Source organism: Alternaria burnsii, assembly GCF_013036055.1.
Source record: "Alternaria burnsii strain CBS107.38 chromosome Unknown 121, whole genome shotgun sequence".
Taxonomy (NCBI): domain Eukaryota; kingdom Fungi; phylum Ascomycota; class Dothideomycetes; order Pleosporales; family Pleosporaceae; genus Alternaria; species Alternaria burnsii.
The window spans coordinates 142,512-166,473 of record NW_024066125.1 but is presented as its reverse complement, the minus strand read 5'-3'; the positions used below and the strand labels follow the sequence as shown (position 1 = coordinate 166,473).

At 49.6% G+C, this 23,962-nt stretch overlaps 8 protein-coding genes across 8 annotated transcripts; 5 read left to right on the top strand and 3 right to left on the bottom strand.

Annotated features, from left to right (window-relative positions):
• Positions 1–492: 492 nt before the first annotated feature.
• GT037_010064 (uncharacterized protein) lies at positions 493–1,986 on the bottom strand (the record flags this gene model as incomplete). Its single annotated transcript, XM_038935111.1, has 4 exons — positions 493–584; positions 643–1,053; positions 1,110–1,778; positions 1,833–1,986. The coding sequence occupies 4 exons, from the start codon at positions 1,984–1,986 to the stop codon at positions 493–495; spliced, it is 1,326 nt and encodes a 441-aa protein (XP_038782202.1).
• Positions 1,987–2,448: 462 nt separating this feature from the next.
• GT037_010063 (uncharacterized protein) lies at positions 2,449–3,549 on the top strand (the record flags this gene model as incomplete). Its single annotated transcript, XM_038935110.1, has 1 exon — positions 2,449–3,549. One exon carries the CDS (start codon positions 2,449–2,451, stop codon positions 3,547–3,549), a length of 1,101 nt encoding a protein of 366 aa, XP_038782201.1.
• A 596-nt stretch (positions 3,550–4,145) lies between these two features.
• GT037_010062 (peroxisomal multifunctional beta-oxidation protein) lies at positions 4,146–6,077 on the top strand (the record flags this gene model as incomplete). Its single annotated transcript, XM_038935109.1, has 5 exons — positions 4,146–4,319; positions 4,394–4,621; positions 4,675–4,783; positions 4,839–5,211; positions 5,267–6,077. 5 exons carry the CDS (start codon positions 4,146–4,148, stop codon positions 6,075–6,077), a joined length of 1,695 nt encoding a protein of 564 aa, XP_038782200.1.
• A 786-nt stretch (positions 6,078–6,863) lies between these two features.
• Positions 6,864–11,443, top strand: GT037_010061 (anion exchange family protein; the record flags this gene model as incomplete). The annotated part of the gene is made up of 5 exons (XM_038935108.1): positions 6,864–6,977; positions 7,035–7,105; positions 7,172–7,610; positions 7,661–8,185; positions 9,551–11,443. 5 exons carry the CDS (start codon positions 6,864–6,866, stop codon positions 11,441–11,443), a joined length of 3,042 nt encoding a protein of 1,013 aa, XP_038782199.1.
• Positions 11,444–12,254: 811 nt separating this feature from the next.
• On the top strand, positions 12,255–14,385 carry GT037_010060 (l-amino acid oxidase; the record flags this gene model as incomplete). The annotated part of the gene is made up of 2 exons (XM_038935107.1): positions 12,255–12,830; positions 12,886–14,385. The coding sequence occupies 2 exons, from the start codon at positions 12,255–12,257 to the stop codon at positions 14,383–14,385; spliced, it is 2,076 nt and encodes a 691-aa protein (XP_038782198.1).
• A 758-nt stretch (positions 14,386–15,143) lies between these two features.
• GT037_010059 (kinase-like protein) lies at positions 15,144–19,055 on the top strand (the record flags this gene model as incomplete). Its single annotated transcript, XM_038935106.1, has 1 exon — positions 15,144–19,055. One exon carries the CDS (start codon positions 15,144–15,146, stop codon positions 19,053–19,055), a length of 3,912 nt encoding a protein of 1,303 aa, XP_038782197.1.
• Positions 19,056–21,268: 2,213 nt separating this feature from the next.
• On the bottom strand, positions 21,269–22,492 carry GT037_010058 (uncharacterized protein; the record flags this gene model as incomplete). Its single annotated transcript, XM_038935105.1, has 2 exons — positions 21,269–21,625; positions 21,680–22,492. The coding sequence occupies 2 exons, from the start codon at positions 22,490–22,492 to the stop codon at positions 21,269–21,271; spliced, it is 1,170 nt and encodes a 389-aa protein (XP_038782196.1).
• Positions 22,493–22,781: 289 nt separating this feature from the next.
• GT037_010057 (uncharacterized protein) lies at positions 22,782–23,654 on the bottom strand (the record flags this gene model as incomplete). The annotated part of the gene is made up of 2 exons (XM_038935104.1): positions 22,782–23,149; positions 23,639–23,654. The coding sequence occupies 2 exons, from the start codon at positions 23,652–23,654 to the stop codon at positions 22,782–22,784; spliced, it is 384 nt and encodes a 127-aa protein (XP_038782195.1).
• Between the last annotated feature and the right edge of the window lie 308 nt (positions 23,655–23,962).

Sequence of the window (23,962 nt, the reverse complement as noted above, 5' to 3'; positions counted from 1 at the left end):
AACTTACTCGTGATTGGTATGTAAACTAAAAGCTTCAGTTTCACTGTCAGTGGCATGGAATCTGTGTTCTCTGCCATGGCTGGAAGTAATGTAGGATTTAGTCGATTAGGAGATGAGTTGCTGCTGTATCACGTTGAGATGTAGGAAAACGAGTATGCTTCGCTCTTATATAAACACCGATCCTTCCTTCCGAGCGCCGGTGGTGCAGGAGCCGCTCGGCGCCCGGATATAGGGGTTTCCGCGAACACGCCAAGTTTGGTTACCGCAATCATTCTTGTGGAAGTCTCCCCAGTCGTGCGGTCGACTTTACGTTACAGTCTCAATTCACGCTAACTTTTTTGGTTGACAATTTAGTCTCAGATTGAATCCAACTTCACTGAAGATTTACAAGACGATCGAAGGAATATGTGATTAAAACAAGATCATCCCTAATGAGCACCCTTGTTGGAAGGATCCTGTCCTGGGGATGATACAATGTTAAGATCCTTCTCGCTAGTTTCTACGGTCAAACTTGTCCCACGGCTCGTCGAAGCCCGCTCCGCGCACCCATATGTCCTCGAATTTCTTTCCCGCCGTATCGACAGCTAATATAGATGTCAACGATAACTTGATAGCACGGTGATAAGTGAAGGTAGGTCTTACCCATATTTCCAATTTTAAGCCACATATCACCGGTAACTTTAAGGCCTCTCTGCTTCGCTTCTCCTTCGTATGGCACGCACAACTCCTGCGCATACGCCAGTGTGCGCACGAACTTGGCTAGATGCCCATCGTCTGTAGGATGATTGTATGATCTTTCGAACACTTCCGGCCAGCCTAATCGGATAGGGTAGGTATGGACATCCGTGTCCTGAGGTGTGGGCATTTTGCGAGAAGCCCATATTAGCAGATCGACTCGACCTTTCATCTCAAGCAGACGGGCCCTGTTAGCCGCCGAGAGAATTGGGAGATCGAGAATTGACTTCATAACGATGCAAAGATTAACAGCGTGAATGAAGAAGAAGTCGAATTTGAGTTGTTTGTGGGGGTTTTGCGCGGTAGCAGTCCAGTAGACTAATATAGTTAGACGAATACGGACTGCAACACTTCCATGTACGGTTTCATCTTACTAGCTGTATTGATCATCTCGATGTATTTGTCGTCGACTTGGTCTTCTGCGACAGTCCAACGACTACAATAGTCGATGAGTTCATTTGGTACTCTTTTGAGAAGCCCCTCAGTGAACACATCAGTGTCCCCATATTTCGCGCCGTTTCTAATGGTATCGTCAGCACCCATGGACTCCATTATATCGACGAGGGTACTATCGGATCCTGTCGGCGCTTGGCTGGTAGCCGCTTTCTTCGCCGCAGGAGAGAAGAACGCACGGCCTAGGTAGTCCTGGTGCACGGAAGCTTGAGCGAGAGCTTGAGCGACTATAGCTGGCTGGTCAAACTCAATGCCAAAGCCTAGATGAATGATAGGATGAACAAGACCGGAGAACATCCTTGAAAGAAGTGATTCGGCAAGCTCATCGCCCTGGAACAGATACTCGTTCAGTACAGCATTGATTCCCCTTTCTCCAATCTCTCCTTGGAAAAAGACCAGAAAGCTTGCATAGTTTTCCTCTCGGTACATGTGTTCGAGCATGACTTGTTTATTCTTGAATGCTTGAACCTTTTCCGGCTGGCTCTGCATCGCTTGTCGCTGACGTATGTGTTCGCGGTGATATTGGGCGCGAATTGTTTCGGGCGAGGCCCCCAACGCCCAGACGGTGAGCATAAAATGGACAATGTGATCTGCTCATGTCAGTCCCATACGGTCACCGGCATATCACAAGTTTTCCCACTCACTGTGGAACTCGATGTTGTTCAGATAGATATGATGGTTCTCCATGTCGTGCTGTAGAACCTCGCTGACTGCTTGCGCAGAAGCGGGGCTTAGCCCTGAGGTGTGGAAAACACCTGCTGTTTGTGGGCTCAACAGAATCTGAGTAGATGTAGCCATAATGAAAAGAACAGGTTGTTAGGAAGAGAAAAATGGTTAAGTTAGGAAATGGGGCGGATAGATGTGGACAGAAACTAACAATGTTCTCTAGAAATAGAATGCGTCACACGCAATGGAGATCGTCAAAGAAGCAAACAAGGAAGAACTCACTGGTTCAATCGCGTCTGTCCAATCGAACGTACCGGTGAGATAGCCGACCGCACAGAGCCTTATTTCGCCTGTTATAGCGTCAATGCCTCCACTTGCCGCCTCTACGCCCTGACTTTTCCGAAGCTCTTTACTGTAGTATTAGTAACAACGGGGAAAGACGGAGCTTATTATGTTTGTGCTTATGAAATAGAGCCCTAGAACCTTCTAACAAGTCATGGTGGAGATCGAACTATATATGTACACTAAGCACTTCCAGGCACTTCTACTCACAAGGCCATTCGTTTTCACCATTGCGTCCGACCTTACACCATCATGTGCGACCATGTCCGGACAGTTCGCGGCAATGTTATCGAGTCCACGCACCTCGTTCACGCAGCCATAGTACACTCTTCCGGCTCCCTGTTGTACTCAGTCGGAAATCCCTACCGACCAACGTTGCTCCGCTCGACATGCAAGCCCGCCCAGACCGTCGCCGTGCTCGAATCCTGTGTTGAAACCTTCAGTTTCTCTGCTGCTGAAATTGCCCTCATGAGTGCATCCCACAGCTCAGAGGCGCGACACATATCACAGGCTTCAGATATCTTAGCTGCCGTTGGTGCAAGAGAAGCCGACATGCGCTGTGGGGGGCACCCAGCACTAAGCGAAGCTGTGAACAACAACTGGATCAAACGTGGCTTTACGCCCGGAGCGGTGTGCAACAACTGTTCAGGCAAACATGCAGGAATGCTAGGCGGAGCGAAAGCACTAGGTGCAGGATTTGCTGACTATCATCTTCCCGGGCATCCGATGCAAAGGGCGGTAAAAGAAGTAGTTGAGGAGATCTCAGGGTTGAATACGAATGATATTGAGTGGGCCGTCGATGGCTGCAATCTGCCAGCCCCGGCAATGCCATTAACCGGAATGGCGACCCTATATGCGCGTTTTGCGGATGCTGTCGGCAACGCGCAGGATTCTCGGACGCGGTATATGAAACGTGTCTTTGAGGCCATGTATACACACCCTGAGATGGTCGCTGGCGAGGGAAGATTCTGCACGGAGTTGATGAGCGCGTACGGAGATTTGTTGATTGGCAAGTTGGGCGCTGATGGGTGTTACGGAATAGGTATTAGGGAGTCAGAGTATACAAAACGACTAGGTATGTCCACCGGCGGAATCGGCATTGCAGTGAAGATAGAGGATGGAAATATCAATATCCTGTACGCAGCGGTCATGGAGATACTGGTACAATTGGGTATTGGGACAGAGGAAGTGCGAAACAAGCTACGCAGCTGGCATACCCCGTCGGTATTCAATACCATGGGGATCGTTACTGGAGTCACATCTCACTCCTATATTGTTAGAAGACATAGTGTGGTCGTAAGAGGGGAACGGGACGAAGGCGAAGAGAGAGCGGCTCTTGCTAGTTTTGTCTAGCAGATTTAGGAACAATCAAGGCACTAGCGGTTTTATTTTCTAATTAAGCGTGTCTTATATTACGCTAAGGCTTGTGCCACCTTGAATTAGGGATACAAAATCGCTAATGTCTTGATTGTCCCTAAGTCCGTTGTCTAGGCTTAGCTTGACTTTGGTCGAGATAAGAACCGCCCTTAATGAAACTAGAATTTGTCAACTATCTGCGCTTGACACGTATGCCTCTGAAAGATTTACGCTTGACATGTCTAAATTTCCAAACCATCTCCATTGGCATCCTAGTCGGAACAATCTCGGTGCTTCTGTCAAACGCCAAGGAATGAGTCATTCTTCGTCACGATGAGGCGGGCCAACTCCACTCGTGCACGACATTCGTAGTCTCAGATGCGAGATATCCTAATTCTGATAGACTCATCCCTTGTCATCGCTACATGTCACGAATCGTAGTAAGGTTGAGGAGTAGCTACCTGGATAAACCTTGCTCTTCTTATATAAGAAGATGTTCTTAAATAAGAGGCACTGCAGGCAGCACATGCTCTTTATTCAAGACTAAAACATTGCATTCACTATCCCGTCCGACATCCGGCAAGTTGCAGAACATGGACAATACAACAACTTTACAAGAACTGCGTTACGATGCTCAGGTAATTGTAATCACAGGAGCAGGAAATGGCTTAGGGCGAGCATACGCCCATTTTTTCGCTTCACGGGGCGCTACCGTGATTGTCAACGACGTTGGTGTGCTCACGACACCTTCTGGGAGATGCGAGAAGGTATATCAACCCAAAAGCTTAGTTAGTTCTATCCTGGACATCGAATAGTGGCTGACTCAGGGTTGAATCCATAGGCTGCAGACGTGGTTGTTGACGAGATCAGAAAGCTCGGTGGCAAAGCGCTTGCCAACTACGATAGCGTCGAAGATGGTCACAACATCATAGATGCTACGCTCCGAGCGTTCGATCGAGTCGATGTTTTGATCAATAATGCGGGTATTGTAAGAGTTGGAAGCCTTGAGTCAACGACCCAGGCAGATTGGGAAGCGGTTATGAACGTTAATCTCAATGGATCATTCAAGGTATTCTTCGCTCCCTATGAGTGCGTATCTACATCCACTAACTTGTATTCGAGTGTGCTAGAGCGGTCTGGCCCCATATGATCAGGCAGAGATACGGTCGAATCATCAATACCTCTTCGATTGCGGGCCTCTTTGGTATACCTCATCAGGCCGGCTATGCCGGTAAGTCCTCTGAAAAGCCACTCAAAGACTCTTCATAACTAACAATGAACATTAGCTACAAAAGCTGCCCAGATTGGCATGTCACAGACGCTCGCGAACGAGGGTTTCAAGCACAACATACTTGTCAACACCATCGCTCCTCTTGCGGCAAGCAAGATGCTTGAACCTTTTCTGCCACCAAACCTGTTAGAAGCTCTCCAAATGGATCTCATTGTGCCTCTGGTCGCTGTACTTGTGCACTCGACCAACGTAGAGGTCACAGGCGCTTTGTTTGAGGCGGGTGGCGGCCATTTTGCACAAATCCGACCCGCAGTGAACAACGTTGCGAGAACTGATTCACCTTCCATTGGAGTGCGACCGTTTGGGTCAAAGACCGACCAAGTCAACCTGCAGGGGAAGGTCGCAATCGTTGTCAATGGAGCTACAAGGTGGGTACTCAAATCTTTATGACTAGTCAAGAAGATTCCACTGACATGACAGCAGAACCGGTCGCCAATGCTGTCTTTACTATGCTTCTCTTGGCGTCAAAGTTGTTGTTCATGATCTGTTCGATCCGATCCCTGTCGTGAGAGAGATTGAACGACTCGGTGGCTGTGCTATAGGAGTTCAGAGCAGCCTTTTGGACGGAAAAAGCATCGTCAAAGCTGCTCTAGACGCTTACGGCTGCGTTGACATCCTCATCAATGACGCCACTCTCTCAGATGATCTAGGTTCTGTTCCAGGTTCTGATCCAATGGCGGATACAAACTTGAACTCTGCTTTAAAACATGTCCAATGCCTAAAAGACATTGCGAAGGTTCTATGGCCACACTTTCATGCGCAGAAGAGTGGCAAAATTGTTACCATCACGCATCCTAGTGATGTGTTACCAAGATTGGATCAGCTGTCACACACTATGGCTAGGTGGGCGCTATTAGGACTTTCACGCAGTCTTGCTTGTGAGGGTGCTGAGAACAACATCAGAGTTGGTGTAGTTATCCCGAATGCCGTCAGAAGCCCGCACACGAACGGTGATATCTTGGCTTGCATCACGAGGATCCTTAGCTGCGATACCAATGGCAGCCACAGCAAGAATTGCGCTCAGGTGTATGAGATCAATGAAACTGGAGCTTGCAAGACCGTTTGGCAACGGTCTGGCGGCTTCCAATTTCCACTAGGATCTCATGCTACGCCAGAAGCGCTTCTGAAGATGTGGGGGCAGGTTGTTTGTTTCGATGATAATCGTACAGATTGTCCGGTCGACCATGACGAAGGGTCTGCAAAAATCATGGCACACATCAGTTCACAACAATAACTTTAATCCAAGCAAAGACGAATTGAGAGCGTTAAATTCCCCTTCTGGTGGCTTAAGAATATATACGAGAAACATATCGGCCTTCAATGTTTTCTATTCGATATTGGTTTGCTTTGTGCTATATTGTGCATATGTCGTATGCGTGCCACCACGATGACCACCTGGGTAAAGATTTGAGCTTAACTTGGATTCAATTAGAGTGCAATTTTCTGTGGCTACATGTGAAACAGACGTACGTGTATTTTCGCAAATTGTCACAGGTCTGAATAACTTGGGAGACTACGGACGAAATCCAGCACGCAATTCCTGTTAGTGCACAAGAAAAAACTTCGGCAATGTAGAATATACGGAGGAAGTCAGGAGTGAACACGGTCGATACGGTCTATACGGTCTATACGGTCTATACGGCCGCTGCGACCCATGGCACATTACACCGGAATCGCAAGGCTGTGTAATTGGTTTGTGAAACAAAACTGAGTCGCGATTTGGGATCTTGGTAACATTTCCGACCCTCCGAGTACTGTTTGCACACGTAAGTAGGCCTGACTCGCTGGAAGAGACGAACAAGCTTTTGGTAACTGCATCATCCCGACCCTTCCAAGATATCCTCTGCACTCTTTTTGCGACATAGACGCGCATTGCCAAGCCTGCTTTGACAGTGAGCAGCCACAATATTTCCGCTTCGATCCGGTGTTACTCTACAGAGTGGTCTATAAAAGACAGACCATGAACGGGGTCGAAGTCTATCAGTCATACAGCAGATACAACTAAACATCACCGAAAGACATGATATACTGGACTCTCCTGACGCTTTGTTCTCTGCCAATCTCTTTGGCCCTATCGGAACCTTACCCTTGGGCTCCACCAGATTATCCACCTACAACTATCGAGAATGATGGTGTATGTTGCCTCTTTATTCTCGAAATACAAAAAGACGCATTGCTAACAACTCTCAAGACCAAGTTCAATCGATACGATGTGCGCAAGACCCTTTCGTACACGACTGACAGGCCGACCAACATCAACAAGTAAGCGATATCTACCCCCGCTCTTGCATGCTATATTCATGAACGGCTACTCATGTTATACGGCAGTATCTTTCTGCTTGTCTGGGTGACGACAACGAACGGAAACAAGTACCATCTTACCACCAACTCTGGTATGATCGGATCTGACCAGCTCGGTGCTTTCCTCTCCTTCAACGATCTGCAAGACAGAACCGGACGCGGGTCTTCTCTCTTGCAGCCCGGCTCTGCAGCCAATGTCCTAGATTGGCGTGCAGCCAATCAATCTATAAGAGCTCCTCAAGGTGGAGACGGCTGGACAGGAACAGCGTTCAACATGGAATTATCTGGTATCAAACTCGACATGAATATGTACCCAACAGGTGATAACTTCTACTACGGTGGCAATGGAGGTATTCAGCTGTTCAGCAGGACTTCAGAATTCTCTGCTCGGACGGTTAATGTGACAAACAGCACGGGTGAAATCGCCGACTATTCTTCAGCTATTCCAGGATGGTCTTGGTACTGGGTACGTCGAGTGGATGAGTGAACGAAGAGGAATGCTGACATCTGTGAAAGTCCAACCCTACGACTCGTATCAACGGAACAATCTCTGTAGATGGGCAGGTTGAAGAGATTGACTTTAAGGAGTCCTATGCTCTATTCGAACGACAGTGGGGCGACTTCTTTGTTGGTCAGGGCTATTATATCCTCTGGCTTTATCTCGAGACTGGCGAGGTGCTAATCTCCTGGAGTATGGAACCAGATTATGCGACGGGAACCTCTGAAATCGCTTTCGCATCGATTTGGCACCCTAATGGTCTTCACGAGAACGTTCCTGTTGGATCGAACAGCATAGCTTCGGATATTACAAGTACCGAGTCTGGAAGACGCTATTTCAACCACTTTGTCTTAGATCTCCCAGCTAAGAACGCCACATTCACTTTTAAGAAATGGGTGCGCGAGGCAGAGATCTCGCCAGTATTGCCTGAGCAGCGAGATACGTTTACAACCATCTCAGAGTCTTACGGAGAAGGGTCTGGATACTGGAATGGTCGACAAGTTAAGGTGCAGGGTCATGTCGAGCAACTCACTAGACTGATAGTTGGATAAATCGATAGATACGGCAGATGAAGGGAGAATAGCGAGGATATAGAGACAGTGGGGTGATCTATCACGTCACCTCTAGCGCATTCTTACAGAGGTGTTAACTTTGTGCTTCCGAGTAGCTTGTGGAAGTCAACAGAAAATAAACTTTATACGCTCATTAAACATATAGAAAAGAAAATAGTTATAGTTCTAGATACTTAGAGCAAGCATTAGACATTGCCGTCGCATCTAGATTGCCATAGTGTCTGAATTCCCATGACATTTACGTAGTCGTACGCGAGACAGCGACAGTGCTAAAGGTTCGATTCGAGCTCAAGGATCCGTCCCAGAAGGATGGTAGGGTATATCGGATCATGTCTGCATCCGCGATTCGATCATCTATCTGGAAGACTAGATTCGAGCATTGCAATCCAGTTTCAACGACCCTACGACTACCGCTAGCAACGCTGTTGAAAAAGTACAAAGCAAAAACTTGATTCGGTGTCAAACCGGAGAGGTGGAGGTAGCAGTCTTTAAGGCCAGCCTTCTGCAACAGTGGTTCTTGGTGGCCAGTACAGAGACAGAATTCATCATCGAAAAGGAATGCTTAGATTGCAGTCTTGCTGCCACGCTGACTGCTGCGTATCAGCCTAAGCGTCGAAGTGGACTCCGTAAGGATTGGTATAAGGTGTGGATTTGTGAGATGATTGGAGCCTGAAGGCCTATTCGACTGTAGTTCGGTGTAGGATGATTACATGATTGAGGCGTTTGGAGTAGTCCTTGCAAAGTAATGTAGCATTGGAGAGAATTACGAGGCTTGACGGTGGCGATATCGAGCGCGATAATAACTGTCGTTGGTCAACCAGCGCGTGCTCTTGGTCGCACCGTATACGCCGTATCATGGTGTCGATGAGAGACCTCCGCGTCCTCGGAGCTGATACGGCTTGACCAATCGGTGCCAACAAGGCGTTCAGGCGAGAACACCGAAAAACGAGATGGAGATGTACGATTCGTAGTCACTTTCCGATCGAAGTCAGCTGTTGAGATGAAAGGGTCGTATCGGCTATGCAGAGCCGGTGCATGCTTAGATTGTAGTGTTGGTGACATCAGGCACCTGCCAAGCCTGTCCGCGCTAAGATTATTGCCGCCGCAAAGCCGGTGACGGCGGTGTGAAGATGATTTCCTCCACTTACCATACATATACAAGCTCGCCGACCTTCTGTCATGGCGGCAAATCTCTTGGTCTGTTCGCATGGCCTCGCAGAAATACATACTCCCTGGGACGACCTTTGATCTTCGTGCTTCAATCGCCAGGAAAACGCCCATATCTGCAGAGATTGTCCGGTCATGACGACATCTCCGTTGTAATTCCGCCTGCAGCAAAATACCCGTAGCGTACCCACCCAGGACCACGGCCTCGCCATGGACGAACCAATGTCTTCGAATTACGCGAACAGGTCGTGGAAGTCGCGTATGCTTCGCCCTTCGAAGCGCCATGCCACGTCGAACCACCATCTCCATCGGGAGAACACGCGCCAATCACGCGGAACTGTAGCCTCAAGCAAGATTGCTTGGTGGAAGACACGCCTTTTCAGTGGCATGATAAACGATGTGCGGCGACGAGCACCGTTCTATTGGAGCGACTGGAAAGACGCGTGGGACTATCGTGTGGTGCCTGCGACAGTCTACATGTACTTTGCGAACATCCTCCCCGCGCTCGCTTTCTCGCTGGACATGTTTGAAAAGACGAATGAGAGTTTTGGTGTTAATGAGGTTCTTCTTGCCTCAGCGCTAGCCTCTGTCGTTTTCTCACTCGCAGCAGCGCAGCCGCTGGTCATCGTGGGAGTCACAGGACCAATCACCGTCTTCAACTACACCGTATACGATATCATTACCCCACGGGGAACCAACTATTTCGCATTTATGTGCTGGATTGGCATATGGTCTTTGGTCTTTCATTGGATCCTCGCATTCACGAATTCCTGTAACGGCTTACGATACGTCACGCGCTTTTCCTGCGACATCTTCGGCTTCTACGTCGCATTCATATATCTGCAAAAGGGGATACAGGTCTTGACGAGGCAATGGGCTGTCAATGACGCGTCGGCATATCTCTCAATCGTGATTGCTTTGCTGGTCACCGCGGTCGCGTACATTTGTGGTATCGTTGGGCAATCATCGCTGCTTCAGCGGCACGTTCGAAAGTTTGTCGAAGACTATGGCACCCCACTCACAGTCATCTTCTTCACTGGTTTCGTGCACATTGGCAAGATGGCTGGCATTGAATTGCTCAAGCTACCTACGTCGAAAGCCTTCTTTCCAACCACGGATCGCGGATGGTTCATACACTTTTGGGACATAAGCGTTGGTGATGTCTTTCTCGCTATTCCGTTCGCCATACTGTTGACCATTCTTTTCTGGTTTGACCATAACGTTTCCAGTTTAATTGCGCAAGGCACGGAATTTCCGCTACGCAAACCGGCAGGCTTTCACTGGGATATCTTTCTCTTGGGCATAACAACTGGAGTTGCCGGGCTACTAGGCATCCCGTTCCCTAACGGCCTCATCCCGCAGGCGCCATTCCATACCACGTCGCTTTGCGTCACACGCACTGTGTCCGACTCGGATGACGAAGAGAACAAAGGACATGCCAAGCGTGTTGTCGACCACGTGGTAGAGCAGCGAGTATCGAACCTTGCGCAAGGACTTCTGACGCTAGGTACCATGAGCGGACCTCTTCTCATTGTTCTGCATCTTATCCCGCAAGCTGTATTAGCAGGCTTGTTCTTCGTTATGGGAATTCAGGCACTGGAAGCAAATGGCATTACGGCGAAGCTCGTCTTTCTCGCGAAGGACAAGCACCTTACATCACGATCCGACCCGTTGAAACAGATCAAGCGCCGATGGGTGATCTGGGCTTTCGTTGGCCTCGAACTCATCGGCTTTGGTGCCACGTTCGCGATCACTCAAACTATTGCCGCCATTGGTTTCCCCGTCTTTATCTTGTTATATATCCCGATGCGAACATTCTTAATGCCCAACTTCTTTACGCAGGAGGAGTTGGGAATTCTTGATGCGCCGACTGCGAGTCCGTTCACTATGGAGTCGGTGGGTGGTAATCACGGTCAGGTTGTAGAACCAAACCCAAACAACCAGGTATTGCAAGAGAGCGAAGAGGCTGAAAGAGGCGAAAGGCGCAGTACTGACGAAGAGAAGATGGGCGTCATCGGAGGACCCAGTAGAGAAAGAAACAGTTTTCAGAGGACGGATTGATCAAACGCAGTCGTTTGAGAGACTTGCAAAAGGCGAAAGTAGCGACTGAAGCTATAGGCCTGTGCGGCGTTGTAAAAAATAAAAAGCAGAGACTTAGTACACTAACGTTGAAAGTTTATATATTCCGCGATACTGTCTTGGCACCTTGTAAATGATGACAGCAGAATATCACAGTATCTATGCCGTCGGTGATGGTTGGGTTGATGGACCCGTCGTTCGGAGCGGGAAAACTACCTGATTGTACTCGGGTGTACTTGGCATCTTACCATTTTGCTCTTGGCATGGTAGCGCCCAGCCGACGGACCGTCACGATCACCTACACTTGTCTACTTCCATCGGCCAAGACTCAAGGATATCGCCCGCTCCAATCATGGATCGGACTCAGATATGCCGACTCCGAGCATACGGATACCGAACTACGTGGGTGGATCGAGACACGAAACTTCAGGCGATAACCCATCAGAGATCTTCGTAAGTGGGGGCTCAGTATTCATGAAGATGCTCCCAAGTATCCAGGAATACCGGTCATTCTCTTTACCAGAGGCACTGAGCTAATGGTATAGCGAACATGACCCGGAGGTTTGCCGGCGGCTCTTCGGTGAGCTTACCTGGCGAAAAACATAAGGCGGTGCACGATAACATCGCGGGGTGACTGATGGATATTCAACAGTGGATATCGAGGACATCAAGGTAGATACCAGCGGTTCTTGGCTTGCCAAGGAGTTCTTCTGGAAGATCCATAAGAAGGCGTAGAGAGATACCACTGCAAGATGTTGTTGACCAGCGGCTTGATCCTACATCAGCAATCAACATGCCGCCCTTTACCAAATTGCTGCCACTTCTGGTAAGCATTGCTTCGCTCTCCGAGTCCAAGCCTTTGAGCCACCCATCAGTTACCTTTGCTCCTTTAACTGGAGCTACGCCCGGAAGCGCCCAGAATATTGTCGTTGACTATGTCGGAGATGTCGATGGTGAGCTCACAATCACATACGCAGCATGTGATGCAGGCGCTTCCATCGCATCTACAAAGCAACATATCGGCCGAACACATGTTGGCGCTCATCCTTTGGCTAAACGCCATGAAGAACACGAGAAGAGGCGGCCGAACAAGTTTGTCTGGTTAACCCCAGCCGAAATGGATGGCGGATGTCTTCATGCGTTCCTTGATGGAGAGCTCATCGGAAAGTCAGAAGAGCTTGTTGTCAGCAAGCGTCGCACTCGCCGCAGCGAGAAAAAGTCCTTTGTCGATGTCGCAGGAGTCGACAGTAACTGGTTCGACGGCGTTGCATACTTGCAGCAGAAGCAGCCAGATGAGGTATTTGTAGCCTCAGCTAAAAGTAAATCCTTCGGTATCCTCGGAGGAGGAATATCTGGGCTCATGACATCTGTGGGTACCCAAAATATGAGGAATATTCACAGTACGCTAATGAAACTATCAACAGCTGTTACTAGACTCTGTTGGCATACACAACTGGAAAATCCTCGAGTCATCTCAGCGTATCGGTGGCCGCATTCGTACAGTCTATCTCAACGGCACTTCTCCGGATGAAGGCCAATATCATGAGCTTGGACCCATGCGTTTCCCGTACGAGATCACTGATTCCGAGACCAACGAGACGTTTCCTTTCAACGACCAGCGCATGATCTTCCAGCTGGCCGAAGCTCTCAATGAACGTAATGGTGGTAACAAGGACCTTCTTGTTGACTTTATCGAATGGATCCAAACTTCTCCAAACACTCCCGCTGATAGTCCCTTCCGTCGTCCCGATGGAACCATTCCGGGCAGGACTGAGATCGCAAATGATCCCGCATATAAGAACCCAACAACATATGGCAATGCCACTGCTGCCGAGGAGGCTATTGCTGCCCTTGACGGGTTCAAGGGTCTGGACAAGGAGCGCGTCAAGATGTACGCCACCAACATCTTCAAAGCATACAAGCAGGCCAAAGACGACGGCATGTTCGACTACTCCGAAGTTGCCTACCTCCGCAACAAGCTGAAGTTCGATCTCAACACCACCGATGAGGTCGGTCAATCCCACATCTACTGGCCTATGTGGGAGTACGAGACCGTCTACTTCCTTGCCACCAAATGGGTAACCATCAAAGGCGGTCTCTCCAGAATGCCCGCAGCCTTCGAGCCACTAGTCAAGGACAAAGTCCAATACGGTACCAAGATCAACGGCCTCCACTGGAACGACAACAACAAAACAATGTCCGTATCCTGGAAGCCAACCGGAGCCGACGCCTTTTCAACACCAGACAACATTGAAAACTTCGACTACGTTCTCAACAGCGTACCCCTGAACCTCATGAAATTCTGGCATCTCCCCCGCTACTCCAGCCTCCTCAAACGCGCCATCGACCGCACCCTCTTCGCCAACGCCTGCAAAGTCGCCGTGCAGTTCAAAACACGTTTCTGGGAGCACCTCCCGCAGCCCATCATCGGCGGGTGCACACGTCTGTACCAACCCCAACTCGGACAAATCTGCTACCCGTCCTGGCAAATCAACGCCACAGGCCCCGGCACCATGCTCGCCTCCTACCTCTCCGACTACGAAGCGACCGTCGCCTGTGCCATGCCCGAAGCCGAGCACATGGCCTACATCAAACGCGCCTTTATCGAAATGCACGGCCAAGACGTGATTGAGGAGAATTGGACGGGCAACTATGCGCGACAGTGTTGGGAGCAGGATGAGCATCAGGCTGGGGCTTTTACCATGCAGATTTTTGGACAGCAGCATTTGTATCTTCCGGCTTTTTACCAGACAGAGTACAATACTGTTTTTATTGGGGAGGCGGCGACGTTTACGCATACGTGGATTTTTAGTGCGTTGGAGAGTGCGACGAGGGGGACTGTGCAGGTCTTGCTTGATATGGGGCTTGTGGAGGAGGCGAAGCAGATTACGGAGACTTGGATGGCGAGGTTTATTACTGTTTAGAAGTATGTAGATGGTTTATGCGATATGAAGTTTACGTATGTATGTTTTTTTGAGCTGGTATTTTTTGTGCTAATACGAAAGAGCTCATATTTTCTGAGAAGCATCTGCGCTATACCAAATACAGACTAAGGCATGGGGGCACGGGGAAGTGGCGTTGAGAGCTCCCTCGTACTGAGAGACACCACCTTGCCTAACCACCCACAACAGACCTTGGACTGCAATCACTTTTGAATTTCACCAGCTTACATTGTTTCTTTGTTCCTTTCAACGCTACGCAGTATGATGAATGCGATATGACGATTGCGACAACGTACTGAATTACGGAAGTTGCAATGCCGACAGCTTTTGGTCTGTTGTGCGCGGCAACCTTCCTAACAAAGCACGATCGAGAGGTCGGACGGTTATCGGATGTTTGATTTGTATGGAAACGGTCAGTGGTTTGCGCTATGGAGTTGGTCAAGTCGGGTATAGTGGCGCATGTCGCTACAACTCTGTTGATGGAGGATGGATGCAGGTAGCTGCATGAGTAGAGCTGCACGCTTGGGGGCGGTGCTGACTGCCCCTCCCATCCTTCTCACATGGGCGCTGGCCTGTCTTGCCACTCATCCTACCACGATTGCCAGAATATCCCGCCCTCCATTGTTCTCCTGGACGGGATACGCAGTTCATGTGCGCTGGAACGCCTTTGAGTCTCTTCGCGACGCTCCAATTTACGAACCTCGCCCGCGTAGTAACCGCTCACCGGATGAATCCGCCAAATGGCGCAGCAAGGCTTCGAGGAGGACCTCTTACGGAGATGGTTTCCAGCCAACGCCGAGAAGACATTGACGCCCTTCACTGAGAACGATATTCGCGAGGTCGCAGACGTGTTGACACGCTGTGCACGCGAACGCTGGAGCCGCGTTCCAAGATTGTATAGCATTCTCCGAAAGATTGGGCAGCTAGATACGATTGATTCTTTCATTGACAGCGATATCACAGACGTCTATTTCCCTTTCACGAAGAATACATTGCCGGAAGCGCTTTGCGATCATTCGGCACGACTGCGATTCCTCGAGCTACAACACCTCGTCTACAACACTGAAGCGCTCAGGCTTGAGCGACGCGCACGTCATGGACACTTTAGCGATCCGACAGAAGTGCCTCTCAAGAAAGTTGGGGAGCTGGGCAAGGGTGGCTATGGATACGTCGATCGTGTTGTTAGCACTATAAGCCACCAGGAGTACGCAAGGAAACTGATGCCAAGAGGAAGAACATTCAAGCAAAACAAACAGGTTCTGAGGGACTTTACGAAGGAGCTTTCAAACCTCAAGCGGCTGTGTCATAAGCATCTTGTCGAGTTGGTTGGAAGTTATACAGACAAGAGATTCGTGGCTCTCATCATGCTTCCTGTAGCTGACACCAACCTACAGTCTTTCATGGAGAGACCAGACCTCGAAGAGAGAGCCCGGTCCTTCTTGCGACCTTTCTTCGGCTGCTTGACATCCGCGCTATCTTACCTCCACGACAATCGCATCCGTCATAAGGACATCAAGCCCTCAAATATTTTGATCAAAAATGACCAGGTCTATTTCACGGACTTTGGAACCTCACTCGATTGGTCGGGTCGTGACAACAGTGTTACAGAAACGGCTTCACCCACGACTCCTCGCTACTGTGCTCCTGAGGTAATGGCGTATATCGAGCGCAACACAGCGTCTGATATATGGTCTTTCGGTTGTGTTTTCCTAGAGATGTGGACTGTGCTGAAACATCGCACCATCAAGGACTTGCGGGCCCATATGATGACCCAAGGCACAAAGGTAGAGGGATATCACTCCAACCTCGAAGCTATTGCCAGTTGGATTGCATTACTTCAACAACTGCCTGGACCGTCAAGTGATCTTCTCCCTGTAGACTGGATCTTGAACATGTTACAAGAGAAGCCGGTAGCGCGCTGGAACATCCATACCCTTGACAATCGTATCGGAGAAGCGAGCTTCGAGTCGTCTACACAACATACTTTCAAGGGACTGTGCTGCCTTGAACTGGAAGACGAGATATCAGAGGACAGCCGTTTGTCAGATGAGGATCTTGAGAGTTCGATAGCACCGCTGCCACGTTCTCAAAACACGTCCAGCTGTACAGAACTCAAACCGAATCAAGCAGTCGTCGGCGATATGTTTACCAATCTCGTAGCATCGAACGCTTCAGAGGGGTTTAATGATTCTCCTTGTCCACCTGGGTTGTGCTCTGAACCTGAAGGCTTACCATCCACGAGCAAGAACTTTGAACGTGGGGCTAAGGAACTAGCTTGCGAAGCAGCCAATGAAGCGAGTAGCTCATCTGACCAAGCAAACGGCAAGATTAACATGCCCGTTCAAACTCCATGTTTGCTTTCAGGCTTTGGTCCTAGCATCAGTGACGGTGAGATCAATTTGAGCAACGACGGAGCACCATCATCGGCCAAGAGTTCCCCTTCGAGTGGAGACGAGAGCTACGCGAGCGCTCCACCATATCAAAGCCTTTCTCGCGATTCCGTTTCACTACCTGGTATGCAATTCGAATCGACCCAAGCAACTAACAATCAGATCTTGTGTTTGCGAAACTCGGCTCGGTCGATCGATGAACACGACGTTGATTCAAAAGTCTCCTCACCAGTTGCCATCAAGCGAATGGAGGCGAAAATTATAATCAACTGTTCTGCGACGGTATTTCCCATGTCTGAGCCAGAAAGAAAGGCTGCGTGGGACTTTGACCGGCACGCTCGCGACTGTTCTGATTGTTACAACCCACTTGGCATCTATCTTGGCAACCGTCGTCTCTGCGAGGAAGGACGCGCATACGCAAGTCTTCTTCTTGAACACGTATGCAGATTTGACGGAAAGATCCACCAGACTACCAAGTATCAATATATATGCAAGCCTAATCACCTATGGCCTATCTTCAGAGCTGGTCCATCTCCTCTACGCACCATCCCGTTGGAGTACATACAAGTGAGAAGTCTATTAAAAGCAGTCGAGCGCAGCATGCTCGACCGACCGTCTTCGCTTCTCAAGAGGAGCTTGTGGTCGTTACCCGAAGCAACGACCTTTTGGGCAAGATTACACATGTGTGTTATCTGCAAGAGACCATTGGGTGAACGTGAGTGGGACTTGTTAGAGAGGGAAAATGTGCTGTCATGTTCTCATGAAGTTCACTGGTATTGCAGAGCACAAGTCGACAGACTAGGATGTCGGGGTGAGCAATATTGTTCATGGTGTCCTGATGCTGCATTTGTTGTAGGCCATGGAGCGACGACATCAACTGCCCAACATGAAAAGCCCAAAGCGAGACGTAGGTGGTCGAAAACCCAAGAGTCACTCAGCGAAGACAAGACTGGAGGAACCCGATCAGTGGCAGACCCACGTCAATTGCCTTACTACCATTCCAGGCAAAGTAGAACCCCTCTTGACCCCATGTACGAGTCAGTCCAATACAACGGATCCCTCGAAGCGGAAATTCGGTATCCCCTTCGCTCCCACAAGAACATCGAAGCGCAACGTAGAACACCTGAATATGTTCCTATATATGATCCAGGGCCCCGTTCATCGAGGCCGAGGCGAGCTGATATCTCACCAGCATCCAAACCGACGCCATCCGCCGCTGGATTGTACGCAGCATCTGACCCGCGGAGACTATGGCAAGATTATCAGCCACCACGTGGAACTCCCGAATATGTCCCGATCTACGAGCCAGAGTCAGCTTCATCTAGACCGAGGCGAGCTACCACTTCATCAAAACAGGGAGGAACTTCTAATAAACCAAGGCGCACATTGAGAGATCCTTGGGTCTCAGCTAAGAAGGTCGGAGATAATGGGTTTATCGTCGAGTTCGGAGAGGCTAACAGTTCTTTACTACCATCAGGGCCTGCGAGCAGAGGGGCGATACCTTCACAACGGCAGGAAGAAAACAGCTCTATTACTATCAAACGAGGACATTATCCGCTTCCACAAGCGGCAGGTGTTAATAGTGCCAAGAGCAGCAGTGATGCTGAAAGTAGTAGTGATGCTGATAGCGATGATAGTTGGGACTATATCGACGAAGATAACTCGCCAGATACTCAGAACGATACCCATAACGACACCCACACAGAATCAGCGTTTAGTACGGCAGCAACGTGCGGGTATGAGTCACAGGACGAAGAGATCGTCAGGCAGCCCTATCCGTCAGTTAACCCGTTTGCTTACGTTCCACAACGCAGGAACTCTCCTTGGCGGCAAGAGCAGGCTCCATTAGGTTCAGGAACTAACCGGTATGGAGCGGTGCCAGCTTCTCCTCTATCTCGAACGGCACTGCCACAGAAATCACAGAAACCAAAGATCCAACGGAAACGTTCAATACCTTTCCGGGTCGAGCGGGAGATCCAGAGCGAAGGGACTCAGAGCGAAGATAATTCTGATGCCAGTATGGTCGCACAACCTTCACGTCCAACTCCACATCCACACAGAACAACACCAAACGACAACCCACTGTACAAGCGTACGCGGGATAAACCTACACCATCACCAGAGTATACGCTCCCAAACAATCACCACATACGCACTGCGACATCCAACGGCATGTACGCACCACAGTATCCGACTCCTCCTCCGGGCTACATGCCCTACGACCATTTCCGCACCACGCCGCCAATGTCTCCTGGTCTCTAAAGCCCTCCCAGATATGCGCCTGAAGATGCTTCCAAATCGCATCCAGCGAACCAACGATCATGAGTATCAATCGGATCATGCAACCGACGGACGTGGGCCAGATCAAGAAAGCGTTCATGCGCGGGAAGTGAAGCCTCTCCACAAGAAGCGCGATAAGATGATTCAGGTCTAAGAGGGTGGTTTCGGATTCAAAAGAGTTCCGAAACAGAACAAAACAAGGCCAAAAGGAAATCGGAGCAGCGCAGACGATAGCAATCTAGCACCGAGGTTGGTGGGAGACAATTCACGCGTAAAGACGACTGGAAGAAAGTCGGCTTGGGGAAAGCGGTGGGCACTACCGTTTTGAGATAAGCATAAGGCTATCCATATCGCGGCTCATTGGAAGAGAGTGAAGGAACGAATCGCTGCCGGCTTGAAGCGTCGTTTTTATACAGGTCACAGGTGATCGTGCGAAAGCTGTGTTGATTTTCCGTCCCTTTATTAGTTTAGCGAATACTGCATCAGTGTCATACTTCTACAATAATAGGTGATAGCTGCACAACAAGCTGCCAGAAAAGTCATACGCTTTGCGACTAGCGTTAAACTTGTGCATCTCTTGGTTGTACCATGGTATGTGCGTCCCCAACAATAGTACGAGGATCACACGTGCTACGCTCAGGAGACGATACAAAGCTTCTATTCGGTGCCGATCCAATACCGAAGGACGTTTAGGAAGACCTAGGTCTTATGATGACGACGAGGCCCACTCCGCAGGGGTTCGGGATTGGAGCGCAACAATCCGACGAACCAGCGATCGCCTGTAAGGCATGACTTCACAACAGTGTCGGCTTACCACTGCGATAAGTGTGCTTCAATATCTTCCCTAGAAACGGTGAGCAAGTACGACCTAGCACAAAGATACTACAATGCGGTAGCTCAAGAGAGGGAATTATGTAGTCACGTATGCATATTGGATCAGGCTGTCTTAAAACCGGTCAGCACATCCCAAGCTAGCACCGACACTTGACCTCTAAAGGCACGACCGGACCCTCCATTATAAACGGTAGAGGCTTTCTTGGTAGCATGAAACTCCTATCACTATGAAAACGCCTAGCCGCCACCGTTGCCCACATCGCCGTATTGGACAGCTGGCCAACACCCCACTCGCGAAGCTGGTGATATCACCTTAGCGATCAAGCCTCCAAATGCATAGCTGCCTAATGTTCCAGCAGCTTCGTTTACTTATACTTCTACTTCCGTCCTTTGGTTTACTCTTACGTCTACGTCGTACTTGTGGTTCAATAATTATACTCGAACTTGGAACACTGTCTTTGGTCCTGACAAGCTATGAATTGCCTAAAAACTGGCTGTAGTACACCGCGGCACCATCCCGACAGCGATCAACAAACCTCACCGTTCTGTGCCAATCATTGGTATTCCTGTCGCATTCTCGACTGTCCAGAGCAATCAAACTTCGCAGCAGGAACCCCGTATTGCCGAGCCCATGGCTGCCAAAATCCAGGCTGCTCGCAGCCTATGTCTGACGGGCGAACAGCCTGCGCGTATCATACTTGCAGGATCACAACAACTACTTGTAACGAGTTCGGGGCAGACTATTCTCAAGGTCGTTACTACTGCATCACGCACACATGTAATGCGTCCGGTTGTTTGTGGCCTACGCATAACAGGGGGGAGACATCTGACCAAATGCTCACCCTGTGTTTACACCATCGTTGCGCCGCTCAAGGTTGTCCTCATCCCCACCGCGAATCTTCTGATCTATGCCACAACCACGCTCGATGTACTAAGTCGGGGTGCTCGGCCATCAAAAACATCAACGACAGGTTCTGTCCCGACCACAACAATACTTGCATTCATCTGAGTTGTCCAAACACACGGAAAGAGTACGGTCATTGGGACTGGTTCGACCCTGGAGTCTTTCGCAGTTGGAGACAATACTTCGTCCGAGACGGTTTCCGCGAGCATTGCGCGAATCACGAATGTGAAGCACCAGATTGTATCGACATACAGGAGTATGCTCAAGGTCGAAGGTATTGTCATCAGCATGCTGCGCCCTCATCAAAATATTCGACAGATCAAGACAACCTGGTTATTACCACTACATGCGGCATGAATCAGGCCTTCTCAAAGTAAACTCTCACGTCGGCTTGCCTCAACCCTATTGTGCCAATGCAATCTGACCACACGCGAGATCTCTTACGCCACATCCACCTTTACCGCCCAGCTATCGTATTCGGCGAAGCGGGCGGCGTCGTCATCCCAGCCCCAATCCCAACTACATTTCCATTACTGCCGTCAGCACCGTCCATCTCACACGTATGCAAATGAGACGCTCTCAGTACATCTTTGTTCTCTGAGAATTCCTTCCACGCGCTCTCGTCTCCTAGTATAGTAGGCATCCTCGTCCGAACACACGCAATGATGGCTTTACGTAAACCGCGATCGTTCTCCGGACATCTCTCATGGTAGACGCAAGTGGCGAGGTCGACGATCATGAGCGCATCGTTGACGAAAGGGAGCCGGTCGATGATGGCTTCTGCAGCCTTGCGCTTGATAGCTTCGAGGTTGTACTGCTCAATCAGTTAGCGTCGCAGCTAGAAGAGAAAGCATATGGTATGACACACTTTGTCCGCAGCAACGAAGAGATCAAGAAGTTGGTTCAACATATGCTCTTTTTCAATCGCCTTACGGGGTATGAAGTTCGTGAAGATTGAGCCGGTCGTGGGACTGTAGACGCCATACATCTCGTCGAGCAAAGACGATATGACTTGCGCTGATTCGGGTAGGACGACAGATTGCTGTGCGGTTTCTCGAAATCCACCGCTGCATACCGCTTTGAAGTAGTTCGATTCTTTGCAAATCTTGACGCGATGAACCGGAAACTGGCTGCCTCCTGCGGAAATGGTGAAGTCTGACCACTCACCCGTTTTGCGGAGACGAGGCCACTCGGATGACTCTTTTTGAAGCGCGATCCAAGGCTCCGTAGCGCGGCTGATGAAGCCCTGCTGTTCCATGTCGAAGTCGGCCTTCATAAATGCAACTTTTGGCGGAACTTCATAGGTGTAGAATTGATTGCCTATTGCCATCATAATGTCTCCCAACATGTCCAGAAACGAGCGAGCGAGATCTGGCGAAGCAAACTCTAGGTCAAGCTGCAGATGCTGGAAGAGGAGACAGACCTTCTTGCACTTCTCCCTCCAAGCTGCTGCGCGCACGCTCTCGGCTTGGAAGTACATGGGTTCATCTGTGTCAGGAAAACGTAGAATCGCCGCGACATTGTGGGCACTATACCGGATGAACCCGAACTCTGCGTTCGCACGATCCAAGAACAGGCTCGTAGGTCCAGTAATCTTTTGTTCTTTGCCGAATGTGAATGATTGAAGAAGCCAAATGAGTGGTTGCGGGTCTTCTGTGGAGGCCCTGGTTGAGGGAGGCATGGTATTGTCTGACTTCGATGATTGATCGTGGTGTGCCGTAGTATATTGTGAGAGATCAACCTCACAGGCAGAGTTTGATGTGAGAAATAAGTGGTAAGCTTTCAATTCAATCTTGAGCGGAATAACGCTACCCCTGGTAAGTTGCGTGATGAGGATAGTAGTGTTGTGAGCATCGAAGGGTGAACGGTGATAGGTGATCGCCCTCAACTAAACATACTTCATGGTAACGTTTAGACAGATTGCAAGGCTGTATTTTTTATAATCATAGTACACACTCGTGATCAGATGACTACAGATCCGAGGTGGGATTGATACGTCTTTGCACGAAAGTGCCGACAACTTTCGGGATGTAGTTTGGAAAGCTAACATAGATCTGCTGCAGAACACCCCAGCTCTGCTCGCCATCGATTGTGTAAGGTACGGTCTCAGCAAGCCTAGAGGTGTTGAAAGAGTGGTATAGCAGCGGTTGTTCCTCCGTCGACGTCTTTGCTTCGACAACCGAGAGGTCAAGACCCTGTGCATCAAGGAACCTTGCGCTACCCACTGAGGCAAAAACGAGCGGCGCATTGCCATTAACAGCATATACTCTTGCAGCCGCGAGGTTTATCTCGAGAGATTCGAAGGGCTCTGCTTGAAGGTCCGCTGCATCCGGTGTGTCTTCAGCTATGTTAGTATCGTTGCCACTTTGAAGATGCGTGGTCGCTTTTCCAAGCACCCCTGTGGTCACTCGTAACGCACGCATATGCAGTGCCTTTGGCTCGAGCGCATGACGGTAACTAGCAGTCCTTTTTTCATGTGTGATGTACCTGAATCCAACTATTGTGAGTTTGGGAGCACACGATCTTTGATGCTCTCAAAACAGACACCACGACTGAGCTTGCGCTATCTACGAGATGTCCAGCGTGGGTTCTATCAGGCAGGCTTACGACGACACTCACTCCGGCGTCCCTCGCATGAACCATGCTCGTAGTGCAAGAATATTCCCACTTCGCATTGTAAGCACAATAAAACGACGTGGCGCATCGTGATTGAGCTTGACCACTCAACATTTTTGACTCCCTTCTTGATCCACCCATGAAAACCATGAACAACGGATCGAGCCTATTTTTGGCCGCAGTACGCCTTTCCATAGTTGCGCCGACTCACTTTTGCGATGCAGCATTGACGAACGGGACGATACTGCAGCCACGTCGGCTCATCGCATGAAGGTCAATGCACCAACGCAAACAAACACGCGCTCCATGGATATACGGCTTCAATCCAGACTCTCGCCCGGAGAACAAGTTGAAGAGTACGTAGGCTATCAAATACGCATCTCTTCTCTTCAGCTTCGAAGGCTCACCGTTGCCATGTTAAACATCAGTCAATGTGACTTCTGAGCCTCTCTCAATACCCCCGGTATGGGACCTCATACATCGAAAATGTTCCAAGACAGGATTTGTAAGTCAGCCCAACCTCGACCGACTTCAT